Source organism: Pelobates fuscus, chromosome 5, assembly GCF_036172605.1.
Source record: "Pelobates fuscus isolate aPelFus1 chromosome 5, aPelFus1.pri, whole genome shotgun sequence".
NCBI classification, from domain to species: domain Eukaryota; kingdom Metazoa; phylum Chordata; class Amphibia; order Anura; family Pelobatidae; genus Pelobates; species Pelobates fuscus.
Genome location: NC_086321.1, coordinates 380,661,845 through 380,675,361, shown reverse-complemented (window position 1 = coordinate 380,675,361; position 13,517 = coordinate 380,661,845). Strand labels below are relative to the sequence as shown.

The following is a 13,517-nucleotide window of genomic DNA, read 5'->3' as shown; positions in this document are numbered from 1 at the left end:
TGGTTTGTGCTGGCTCTGCCCCTCATCAGTCTTCTTGACAGTCTCAACCAATCCAATGCTTTCTTATGAGAAATCATTGTGATTGGCTCAGAATACCACTTCTGATTTATGTCAGCCAAGCAGGCAGATCAGGGGCAGTGCCAGCATCAGCAGGCTTGACTAAAAGTAACATTTTACTATATTTAGGGGGAGCAGGGGGTGGGGGGACACTACATGGTGATTGTACACTATAGGGTCAGGAATAAATATTTGTGTTCCTGATGCTATAGTGTTCCTTTAAAGGACTATCTTCATGGGCCCTGACCATGCAAAACACAAACTGATTTTATTTGGAAGCACAAATTACATTTTACAAATACAAGAGAGACATTAAAGGTTTGTTCTTAAAGGGCTTTTTGCAGCATATTTTCGCCATGTCCTAATGCAAATCCATTGCTTCCCCCTCAATATGACATTGGTTTGAAATTCTGCATTGGGAATGCCTGGGTTTTTATGCTCTGCATAGTATTTAGGGACATTATTAAGCCATTGTTGTGCAGTTGGTTACAGCAGCTGCTAATCCTGCCATTTACTGCCTATTCATACTGGGCTGGGGCTGCAAGTCACTACTTTAATACAGGGTGCTTCTAAACGGCAAAACGTGCATTATTAACGCAATCCAACCATAAAATTGGTTATATGTATCTGTCATTAAAGCCACGATTGACTGAGATTAGGGACTCATACACTCGATGGCTAAGGATTATGGGAGCTGTAGTTCTCCCGTAACTATAAGATGACCGGTTAGCATACACTATGTTAAAGCATATGTACTCTCTCCAACTCCATACACCATGCTTTATTTCCCAGCCAGACCATTGATAAAGCCATACTGCAAGCCAACGCTGGCCAGATTGTAGGAGGTTCATGTAGCTGGATGGATTGCAGCCAATCACTCCAATCTGGCAAAGGGCTGAAATACAAATCCAAAGATTGTTTCCTACATTCTGATTTACAAATCTAATCCCCACAAAGGATGGGGAGAGTCAGGGCTAACCTCAAAATGTTTTGCTCAATAATTTTTCGCCTTTCGTTTGCTTTTTAACCCTCCTAAATCTTTGTTCATCTTTGTGTGTCTTGCAAACTTTAGAGACAAACTCAATAGGATTGGCGTTAATGGCTACCTGTATTGCTTCCTCACGCACTGATTTGGGATGTGGCATTTAACGTTAGTTCCTGTCATCTCTCGCCTGTGACATATTCCTCTAATATCTTTTTATATACATATATATATATATATTATAAATAAATGCCTCTTTCTTTTTGACATTGCTGGCAATATTTGTAGACATACTTACATTATAACACGTTTTGTTACTGAACAGAACATCTGAGAAACTGTCTGCATTGATGATGTCATAACTGTGCTAACGATCTCTTAAAATCACTTTGTCCAGTGATGAACAGAATGTAGAATCTTGTATAAATGTACATTGAAAGTGCACCTTTTTTTTTGTTTTTTAAGCAGAAAACATGCCCTGTAATGCCGTTATTGTATGAATAAAGTTTTATTTATTGCATTGACATGGGGACTTTTTGGGAATATATATATATATATATATATTTTTTTTTTTTTTTTAAATCTTGCCTGCTTTTCGGACATACGTCTCTCCTCCCCATTCACCGATGTATATACGTTTTTATTTCTTTGTGTGGGGAAGGGATGTGCTCGGTAGCTAACTGGGATTTGGATCGTTAAGCACCTGTATGAGTTTATTTTTCCCCACGTAGACCTTTTAAACATTTTTCTACAAACTGACTCCCACACCCCCAATCTTTTTTTTTTTTTTATGAACTCTTCCTTGTACGCAGTCCATAAATTAATATTTAATATATTAATAAAATATATTAATATTTTGTGTATCGCCTTGTGCCTTAACCATTAACCATCTTCACATGTTAATAAAGAAACCATCTTTGTCCATCTGCTGACAGCTCAGCATCCCGTGTTGTGCTTTTATTAAAATCAATGATTATTGCAGAAACTGGTTCAAAAGCAAAGACCATAACTGCTGCACGAAAATTGTTCTCTAATAGGGTTTACAGAATGTGTACTGCAATTCAAAACAGAAAACCAATGTGACAAGGAGACATTGATTCACTGTACAAATATGGTTTTGTGGTTTTATTCACAAAACTGTGAATTCCAGTTCTACCTCTTCAACTCTGCTATATTCACAGCTCGGCTGTTTTGGCTAAAATAGTTTTGCAATTATTTTTGTATTCATTTATTTTTTGAATTTATTAATTCACTATTTTAATAAGGCAACCCATTATATTTTATGTATTACCTTAAACAATCAGGGATATAGAAATGATATGTATTTTTATTTTTTTTATCTACTGCCAAATATTTTGTCAGCTTTAGACAGTGCTTTACCCCCCCCAAAAAAAATATTTTACTGAAAGTGAATTGTGGTGAATTGAAAACCAAATTCCAAAATCTATGTTAATTTAGCAGAGTTGGAGAAATAGTTGGTATTTTGCGGTTCGGTGTTCAGCGGACTACAATTCACTTTTTAGTTAATCAGTGCTATAGAAATCACACAATTACATTTAGCTACGATTGTATCGAAAATGTGAATCCGGATTGCTCCAAAATTGAAGCTCTATTTTTACACCTAATTTTATTTTGTTTCTAATGTTTCCTTTTTACGTCGTTTTGGATTGCATTACTTAATGGGTCTGTCATCCTTGTTCCAATACCACCTTGATGTGTAATGTGCATTTAGATTACCTTATTGGCTTTTCTTCCTGCCATAGAAATAGTAATGACATAAAATCGATGTACCGTAGATTGGACACACCGAAGTTCTGATTAGGTATGCGATTTCCCATCATGCCACTGGTCTTTCATTTATTTTTTACTTGCTGCATTCCTTAGATGAACATTCTTCATAAGAGTTGCAGACAGAAAACAAGAGGACATGACGTTCCTGTTTATATTCTATAAAGTACGCTGAAATCTATCATCGAACTTCGAGAGCTGCTACCTCTCTGTCTCTCCTGTATTTCATTTGTGTTTTAACGCCGTAGTGAATTGTAGGTTCAATACTGCGCTATTGGCACTCCTATTTCCAAGCGCCAGGCTGACTGCTTTCATAAATCTGATTGCCAAGTCAACCATTTTATAACGGACACTTCCACGTTTCAAATATTGCTGGGATGCAGAACCAAAGGATTGCCCAACACAAGGCAAATCCTACACCTAAATCTTTATTCTTTTGATTCCTACGTTCTATATTCTACAGACAGCAGTTGCATTGCAGTTTCCATATCCCTTTAGTGTAAGAGATGTTGGGGTTTTGGTTAATTGCCCCCTCCTGTGTGAGCTGCTGTGTTGTAATGCCCTTTAGTGTAAAAGATATTGGGGGGGTTTGGTCAATTGCCCCCTCCAGTGTGAGCTGCTGTGTTCCCTGAGTATTCTACAGACAGCAGTTACATTGTAATGTCCGTATCCCTTTAGTGTAAAAGATATTGGGGGGGGGGTTGGTTAATTGCCCCCCTCCAGTGTGAGCTGCTGTGTTCCCTGAGTATTCTACAGACAGCAGTTACATTGTAATGCCCGTATCCCTTTAGTGTAAAAGATATTGGGGTGTTTGGTTAATTGCCCCCTCCAGTGTGAGCTGCTGTGTTCCCTGAGTATTCTACAGACAGCAGTTACATTGTAATGTCCGTATCCCTTTAGTGTAAAAGATATTGGGGGGGGGGGGGGTTTGGTTAATTGCCCCCTCCAGTGTGAGCTGCTGTGTTCCCTGAGTATTCTGCAGACAGCAGTTACATTGTAATGTCCGTATCCCTTTAGTGTAAAAGATATTGGTGGGTTTGGTTAATTGCCCCCCTCCAGTGTGAGCTGCTGTGTTCCCTGAGTATTCTACAGACAGCAGTTACATTGTAATGTCCGTATCCCTTTAGTGTAAAAGATATTGGGGGGGGGGGGTTTGGTTAATTGCCCCCTCCAGTGTGAGCTGCTGTGTTCCCTGAGTATTCTACAGACCAGCAGTTACATTGTAATGTCCGTATCACTTTAGTGTAAAAGATATTGGGGGGGTTTGGTTAATTGCCCCCTCCAGTGTGAGCTGCTGTGTTCCCTGAGTATTCTACAGACAGCAGTTACATTGTAATGTCCGTATACCTTTAGTGTAAGAGATATTGCCCCCCCTCCACTGTGAGTATTCTACAGACTGCATTAGAAGAACACTGGACCCCGCTCACTGACAATAGACTGGATGGAGGAAAAGGGCTTTGTGAACTTTGCCACAGCTGAAAAATACATATAACAACATTCACTGCAACACTTGAAAAGAAATGTTTAATTATCACGTTCCCCAAGTACTGGTAGATTGTATTCCACAGAGTGATTTACTGAATACTACCATGATGTTAGTGAAGACTGATATCGCTTTAAGGCACGCAGTTACATTACAATGAGAAAGGAAGTTTTAGCAATTCACCTCTGCCCTAATTTCACGAGGACCCGTCACATCTTCTCCCATTGAATTTGCCTTCTGACGCTCTGCTTATGTTTACATTTTCGATTTTTCAAACCGTTTCATATTTTTTCTGTTTTACTCTGAGCCCCACCTTGTGCCTTGTTCATCCTTTTATATGCAAATATTACACATAATCCTTCAACCTGCTCTGTACATAAACTCCCCAAGGGTGGAATAAATTACCTGCGAGTGATGCAATCCAAGGTAGAGCCGTATCTCCGCGGCTGCAGAATGACCATCATTCCCGGGTTCTCCCAATTCTAAAATTCCTAATCTTCAAATTTCTGACATATCCTGTTTGTCGAGGTCTGTAGCAAGACACTAGTGATTCTCCTTTAAAGGCATAAAGCCAATAAATAAACCAAACCACGCATTCGTGTTACACAGGGTTATTCATTAAAAAAGGAATTACAGCGGATATCAATTCTGAAATAGCCGGGATCTGACTATAGTGAGTAAGAGTTTTTCAAAATCATCCATTTTGCCTCAATTTTTCTGTGTTTAGATTTTGTTTTGCTATAAATCAGTTTATTGAATAACTCAAATAGTTAAAATAAATAAAGTTTATTTTCATTTTTAATTTAGGGTGTTACAGGTTGTGTTAAACTCTTTATATTAACTGTGACAATAACTCAGTGAATTAATTAATGAAAGCTCTAACCCATTATCTTTCACAGAAACTGTTGGGGAAATACACATCGAAACCCTCTAATACAGTGTATAATCTATGGTGGATTATGTATCAGAGTGCCCCCTGCTGCATCATTTTCACAATGCATTGCTCCAGTAATAATCTGCTCATAAGAGTCCAGTCATTAGACTATAAAAATGTCTTACTCCTTCAAAGACATCCTCCACACAAGGGGTGGCTGACAGGGACGGTGTTGGGTAAACTAATTGTGTAGCTTGTGTTTGGGGAACTGTATGGATTAAAATGATTTCTCAATGACCATTTATATCAGTTTCTGCTGCATGGGGCTTTGCATACGTTCAGGTACAGCACGGAGACAGTTTGATTAGCACACTGATCCGATTTAATTCAGCTGTGAATTGTTTGTTTCTGGTAAGGTACAGAGTGTAAGAAGAAATGGCTCGATTCTCCCATAGGAAGAGCTGCACCTATTTATACCCAAGCATTCTTATTGTCTTAACATCTCTCCATGTATATGCTGGTTACAAACTGCATGTCTATTTGTGTTACAGTCTCGAAGCTGAAGTTGCAAGGTTTTGAGAGGTACCTACAGTTAGTAAGTGTTTTCATATGCCAACCCACCTCTGCCCCTCAAATTACCCCCCGCTGATTATTTAACTTTTGTGGTTTCATGTGCTCTCCTCAGCTTGCGATGGTTAAAATGAAAACCCAGGTATTAATAGGCTGCATTATGGGCTGACTAGGGACCGCAGAAATTCAGCTTTAATATTCAGCCCGTTCCATCTTAGACTCACAACTAAAGTCAAGGCCGATCCCAGACAAACTACTGAGATATTAACCATGAAGTTAGTATTTCTTTAATATGATCAATTAGAGCATTAAGCTGTTCCTCTGATATTCTATTTACCCCTGAAATGCATTTAATGTGCACCTTGAATCAATAGACATAATGTCATGTCCCTTACTGCTAGTGTCCATACAGAGTGTCCTACCATGCAGTCAATGCTGCCCACACACTGTGCATGAATGGTAGCGCTCTGCCTAGTAACACAGGGCATCTGACATATTTATAAATACATTCTGAGGTCAGAGGTCATGGGCTTGCTCTGAGCAATCCGAGAAGAGCACTGGAATCATCCCTCCACTAAATCACCATCTTTTAATCGGGTTTGGGTCTCGTTTCCTCCTTTTTCTTGGAAGTTTTCTTGGAATATCTGATTGAACCCTTTCTCAGTCCTATGCATCTCCTTCATTATGTCTCCCACTTCCTTCTTCTGTGAAGGGTTGCATCCTATCTCTCACATCTTCTGGTACTCTGTCGCTCCTACCACGTGTATCAAACCCCGGCACCCGGCACCAGACTCCTCCCACCAGATACACGCTGTGTTTACCCTACTGGACACATGGGGTGTTATGTATAAAGTGTCCTCAAACGTGGTGCAAATCTGTAAAAAGGCCGTAGTCACCAGTGAAATGCGCCTGCTGGTTTCCATGGTGACTGACTACATTTTAGTACTCTAGACCACATTTGACAACACTTTATATACATAACCCCCATGATTCTTCATTCTCACTCCGTACAGGACTGTTACTGCCACGTATATTGTACTGTTACAGCTCCTCTGCAAGATGTGTTCGTCATCGCCACCTGAGCAGGACGCCTAACACTGTGTGTATTGTACTCTGTCTGTCATATATTTCATACTTCTATGAGGATTCCTCTTAATAATGCTATTAGAAAGGAATACAGCACAAATAACATAACCGTGCAACAAAGTGCAAAGGGATCAGAGAATGATTTACCTCTTAACACACAAAGCTGCAGATCTCCTCTAAATCTTCATAAACCTAGTTTACAAATTACAGTCTACAGAAAAACCCTTATAGGGCAACATAGTCTGTGCCCTCAACATGTGTTGTGGACTATTGCACTCACAAGGAAATACAGACTGAAGGTATATTGCCCAGTATAGGGTATGTGCTGTCCGATCCCAGTCAAATATCTGCCAGTATTTAACTCTTTTTCAGTTTTTTTTTTTTTTTTTCTCTATGTAAGGTTTACATTTTTATAAAATTGCACTTACAAAATATAAGACCGTAACTGCATATCACCAACACCTGCCAGGTTAGCAGTCTCCGAGCTTGCAACTCCCAGAATATCTGGAGAATCCTCCAAGGACAAATGTTAAACAAGCCGTTGGATGAAACGCGTAGGGGCACTTTGTTTCTTTTATGGTTTTATTAGTAAAACGAATTGGTCAGTAAGCGAGGATGCCTCATTCTGTGCAGGACACTCCCCCCTCCCTTCTCAATCCTCAATCTATGCAGGATTAAACCCCCCTCAGTCTCCCTCCTCATTCTGTGCTGGATTCTCCCTCCTCATTCTGTGCTGGATTCAACCCCCCTCAGTCTCTCTCCTCATTCTGTGCAGGATTAAACCCCTTCCCCCCTCAGTCTCACTCCTCATTCTGTGCAGGATTAAACCCCTCCCACCCCCATCCGTCTCACTCCCCATTCTGTGCAGGATTAAACCCCCCTCAGTCTCCCTCCTCATTCTGTGCAGGATTAAACCCCTTCCCCCCCCAGTCTCCCTCCTCATTCTGTGCTGGATTAGTCCCCCCCCCCCCCTCACTCAGTCTCACTCCTCATTCTGTGCTGGATTCTCCCGTCTCTCTCTCCTCATTCTGTGCTGGATTCTCCCGTCTCTCTCTCCTCATTCTGTGCTGGATTCTCCCGTCTCTCTCTCCTCATTCTGTGCTGGATTCTCCCGTCTCTCTCCTCATTCTGTGCTGGATTCAACCCCCCTCAGTCTCCCTCCTCATTCTGTGCAGGATTAAACCCCTTCCCCCCCCAGTCTCACTCCTCATTCTGTGCTGGATTAGTCCCCCCCCCCCCCCTCACTCAGTCTCACTCCTCATTCTGTGCTGGATTCTCCCGTCTCTCTCTCCTCATTCTGTGCTGGATTCTCCCGTCTCTCTCTCCTCATTCTGTGCTGGATTCTCCCATCTCTCTCTCCTCATTCTGTGCTGGATTCTCCCGTCTCTCTCTCCTCATTCTGTGCTGGATTCTCCCGTCTCTCTCTCCTCATTCTGTGCTGGATTCTCCCGTCTCTCTCCTCATTCTGTGCTGGATTCAACCCCCCTCAGTCTCACTCCTCATTCTGTGCAGGATTAAACCCCCCCAGTCTCACTCCTTATTCTGTGCAGGATTCTCCCGTCTCTCTCTCTCCTCATTCTGTGCAGGATTCTCCCGTCTCTCTCTCTCCTCATTCTGTGCTGGATTCTCCCATCTCTCTCTCCTCATTCTGTGCTGGATTCTCCCGTCTCTCTCTCCTCATTCTGTGCTGGATTCTCCCGTCTCTCTCTCCTCATTTTGTGCAGGATTCTCCCGTCTCTCTCTCTCCTCATTCTGTGCTGGATTCTCCCGTCTCTCTCTCTCTCTCCTCATTCTGTGCTGGATTCTCCCGTCTCTCTCTCCTCATTCTGTGCAGGATTCTCCCTTCTCTCTCTCCTCATTCTGTGCAGGATTCTCCCGTCTCTCTTTCCTCATTCTGTGCAGGATTCTCCCGTCTCTCTCTCTCCTCATTCTGTGCTGGATTCTCCCGTCTCTCTCTCCTCATTCTGTGCTGGATTCTCCCGTCTCTCTCTCCTCATTCTGTGCTGGATTCTCCCGTCTCTCTCTCCTCATTCTGTGCTGGATTCTCCCGTCTCTCTCTCCTCATTTTGTGCAGGATTCTCCCGTCTCTCTCCTCATTCTGTGCTGGATTCTCCCGTCTCTCTCTCCTCATTCTGTGCTGGATTCTCCCGTCTCTCTCTCCTCATTCTGTGCTGGATTCTCCCGTCTCTCTCTCCTCATTCTGTGCTGGATTCTCCCGTCTCTCTCTCCTCATTCTGTGCAGGTTTCTCCCGTCTCTCTCTCCTCATTCTGTGCAGGATTCTCCCGTCTCTCTCCTCATTCTGTGAAGGATTCTCCCGTCTCTCTCCTCATTCTGTGAAGGATTCTTCCGTCTCTCTCCTCATTCTGTGAAGGATTCTCCCGTCTCTCTCCTCATTCTGTGCTGGATTCTCCCTCCCGTCTCTCTCTCCTCATTCTGTGCAGGATTCTCCCGTCTCTCTCCTCATTCTGTGAAGGATTCTCCCGTCTCTCTCCTCATTCTGTGAAGGATTCTCCCGTCTCTCTCCTCATTCTGTGAAGGATTCTCCCGTCTCTCTCCTCATTCTGTGCTGGATTCTCCCTCCCGTCTCTCTCTCCTCATTCTGTGCAGGATTCTCCCGTCTCTCTCCTCATTCTGTGCAGGATTCTCCCGTCTCTCTCTCTCCTCATTCTGTGCTGAATTCTCCCTCCCGTCTCCCTCCTCATTCTGTGCTGGATTCTCCCTCCCGTCTCCCTCCTCATTCTGTGCTGGATTCTCCCTCCCGTCTCCCTCCTCATTCTGTGCTGGATTCTCCCTCCCGTCTCCCTCCTCATTCTGTGCAGGATTCTCCCATCTCTCTCTCCTCATTCTGTGCTGGATTCTCCCGTCTCTCTCTCCTCATTCTGTGCTGGATTCTCCCGTCTCTCTCTCTCCTCATTCTGTGCTGGATTCTCCCGTCTCTCTCCTCATTCTGTGCAGGATTCTCCCGTCTCTCTCCTCATTCTGTGCTGGATTCTCCCGTCTCTCTCCTCATTCTGTGCTGGATTCTCCCTCCCGTCTCCCTCCTCATTCTGTGCAGGATTCTCCCATCTCTCTCTCCTCATTCTGTGCTGGATTCTCCCGTCTCTCTCTCCTCATTCTGTGCTGGATTCTCCCGTCTCTCTCTCTCCTCATTCTGTGCTGGATTCTCCCGTCTCTCTCCTCATTCTGTGCAGGTTTCTCCCGTCTCTCTCCTCATTCTGTGCAGGTTTCTCCCGTCTCTCTCCTCATTCTGTGCTGGATTCTCCCGTCTCTCTCCTCATTCTGTGCAGGTTTCTCCCGTCTCTCTCTCCTCATTCTGTGCAGGATTCTCCCGTCTCTCTCCTCATTTTGTGCAGGATTCTCCCGTCTCTCTCCTCATTTTGTGCAGGATTCTCCCGTCTCTCTCCTCATTTTGTGCAGGATTCTCCCGTCTCTCTCCTCATTCTGTGCTGGATTCTCCCGTCTCTCTCCTCATTCTGTGCTGGATTCTCCCGTCTCTCTCCTCATTCTGTGCTGGATTCTCCCGTCTCTCTCCTCATTCTGTGCAGGATTCTCCCGTCTCTCTCCTCATTCTGTGCTGGATTCTCCCGTCTCTCTCCTCATTCTCTGCTGGATTCTCCCATCTCTCTCTCCTCATTCTCTGCTGGATTCTCCCGTCTCTCTCCTCATTCTCTGCTGGATTCTCCCGTCTCTCTCCTCATTCTCTGCTGGATTCTCCCGTCTCTCTCCTCATTCTCTGCTGGATTCTCCCGTCTCTCTCCTCATTCTCTGCTGGATTCTCCCTCCCGTCTCCCTTCTCATTCTGTGCTGGATTCTCCCGTCTCCCTTCTCATTCTGTGCTGGATTCTCCCGTCTCTCTCCTCATTCTGTGCTGGATTCTCCCTCCCGTCTCCCTTCTCATTCTGTGCAGGATTCTCCCGTCTCTCTCCTCATTCTGTGCTGGATTCTCCCGTCTCTCTCCTCATTCTGTGCAGGATTCTCACGTCTGTCTCCTCAAGTGACACTTCACTTCATTTAAAAAAAAAACTGACCAACTTTCCCCCACCATTAGATTATCTTGAATTCCATGACGTGTGTTTATGTATATAATATATATAATTTCTTTGTTTTAAAGGGACTCTCCAGTGCCAGGAAAACATATCCTTTTTCCTGACACTGCAGGACACTGCAGTGCCCCTCTCTCTCCCACTCCCCATCCCATGTTGCTGAAGGGGTTAAAACCCCATCAGTGACTTATCTGAACCCAGCGCCGATGTCCCTCCGCCCACGCTCCTCTGATTCATAAGACGTAGGCGGGGGAGACCTAATGCGCATGCGCGGCATTAGACCTCCCCATAGGAAAGCATTATTCAATGCTTTCCTATGGGGATTTTGGCGACAGTGGAGGTCCTCACATAGCGTGCGGACGTCCAGCGTCGTCTAAAACACTTTTCGTGTTCTAAGAACACGGTAGTCCTTCTAGTGGCTGTCTGATAGACAGCCATTAGAGGAGGATTTAACCCTGCAAGGTAATTATTGCAGTTTATAAAAACTGCAATAATTACACTTGCAGGGTTAAGGGTGGTGGGAGTTGGCACCCAGACCACTCCAATGGGCAGAAGTGGTCTGGGTGCCTGGAGTGTCCCTTTAAGTTATTGTTGTGTAAATCTAGCCTTTCTTATGAGCTTCTTTCTCCTAACTCTGGGGTTATGTATAAAAAGTATCTGTCCCTTGCCGGTAGTGTTTTGTGTCCGGATTTGTCCATTGTAATCGCAGAGTATAGAAGTGCTGACTTCTATTGCATTCTCCTCCCTGGCTGTCAAGCAGGGAGGTTATCTTCCTTATTCTGTTAGACCGACAGAGCTAATGGAAGTGTCAGCCGCTCTCTGGCAGTCCAGATATGGCTGATAGTGGATACATCCCCATGGCCTATTTTACACTTGCTAGTCCCTATTTCCGAGTCCCTCTGTCCTCCCTGGAAAGCTTGCATCCTAAAATTAGAGGTTTCTCAAAGATAAGTCATAAAAGATCCGCAACTTTTGCACCCTGAATGGAAAACGTGCTCAATTAAATCCGTGCATTTCTTCCATTGGGGTTATATCTACTAAATATTGATTCTTTGCTTGTGTTTGGCCAGGGAGTGTTTCTTTAAAGGAATACTTCAAGCACCATAAACACTACAACTAATTCCATTAGCACAGCTCATTATATCATCACAGCTTGTAGTAGAACTAAAGAGAGTTTTTGACAAAAGCAGGATGGATTACACACGAACGCTTTCACATACTCATTACATGTACAAAATGTATTGTGAGTAAACCTGGTATGCGATGATGGGCCATGAACGCTGTTATAACCGGGTTCTACTGTATCCAGCTTTACATTGCCGTCCAAACCCATATAAATATGGAGCAAGTGCGATGCCTACATTATATCACTGGCAGCACAGGGAATGGGCATTCGTGAGTACAGTGCGCTGTGATTATACAATGAGCTGTGATTATACAATGAGCTGTAACCATACAGTGAGCTGTGATTATACAATGAGCTGTAACAATACAGTGAGCTGTGATTATACAATGAGCTGTAACCATACAGTGAGCTGTGATTATACAATGAGCTGTAACCATACAGTGAGCTGTGATTATACAATGAGCTGTAACCATACAGTGAGCTGTGATTATACAATGAGCTGTAACCATACAGTGAGCTGTGATTATACAATGACCTGTAACAATGCAGTGAGCTGTGATTATACAATGACCTGTAACAATGCAGTGAGCTGTGATTATACAATGAGCTGTAACAATGCAGTGAGCTGTGATTATACAACGAGCTGTAACACTGCAGTGAGCTGTGATTATACAATGACCTGTAACACTGCAGTGAGCTGTGATTATACAGTGAGCTGTAACAATGCAGTGAGCTGTGATTATACAATGACCTGTAACAATGCAGTGAGCTGTGATTATACAATGACCTGTAACAATGCAGTGAGCTGTGATTATACAGTGAGCTGTAACAATGCAATGAGTTGTAATGATGAAATGAGCTGTAACGATACAATAAGCTGTAGCGGTCATGGTGCTTCGTTTCCCTTTGAACTTTCTACTTTTCCACAGCCCTCCCGAAGTGTTTCATGACTGACGGCAATTGAAGTTACACATAAATAAAGATTAATAATCAGGATTATGGGAAGCTAGGTGATATATTATTAACCTTACAATAAAGAGATCCTTACATCTACACAACGATAACTTTAAAAACAAAACCATTTATAGACACATTAGGAGAGTGTTTTATGCTAAGGAGAAAAACAAACTGCACACAAGGGACAGATCAAAGTTAAATGCCCACAAAAAGGGAATTTTAATTGTCTAACAGTTATGTGAGGGTTAACAAGATCTTAATCTGACTCTTTTCGTTGCCAGAGCTTCTTTTCAGTAATATTACCTAATTGTCCTAAACTGCCTATTTGTGTTTGTATATTGGGGATAGACATCTTTCATTTGTTTTCCTTAAAGGGAATACTTACTTCTTGTTCTGTGAAGGATGAAACCTTTTTAAAAGCAAGGCTGCAGGAAATGGATTAAGTGGTTATGGCGTCCCGTTTATGTAAATGGTAGCTTTGGGGCTATTGTCCTGCTTCAGGATGTATTGTTATCTTGTCCGGTGTGAGAAACTCGCATGAATCTGCTTT

The 13,517-nt window shown here is 43.2% G+C and overlaps 1 protein-coding gene across 4 annotated transcripts in view; it reads left to right on the top strand.

Moving 5' to 3' along the window:
• BAIAP2 (BAR/IMD domain containing adaptor protein 2) overlaps positions 1-13,517 on the top strand; it is a 141,016-nt gene that overhangs the window by 123,469 nt on the left and 4,030 nt on the right. The window contains exon 14 of one of the 4 annotated variants that reach the window (XM_063456323.1): positions 5,736-5,766. The exons of 2 other annotated variants lie outside the window; for them this stretch is intronic. In XM_063456323.1, coding sequence (XP_063312393.1) covers positions 5,736-5,763 — 28 coding nt within the window. In that variant the 3' untranslated portion in view covers positions 5,764-5,766. Of the gene's footprint in view, positions 1-5,735; positions 5,780-13,517 lie in introns of all 4 variants that reach the window. One more of the 4 variants, XM_063456322.1, reaches the window with a different exon arrangement.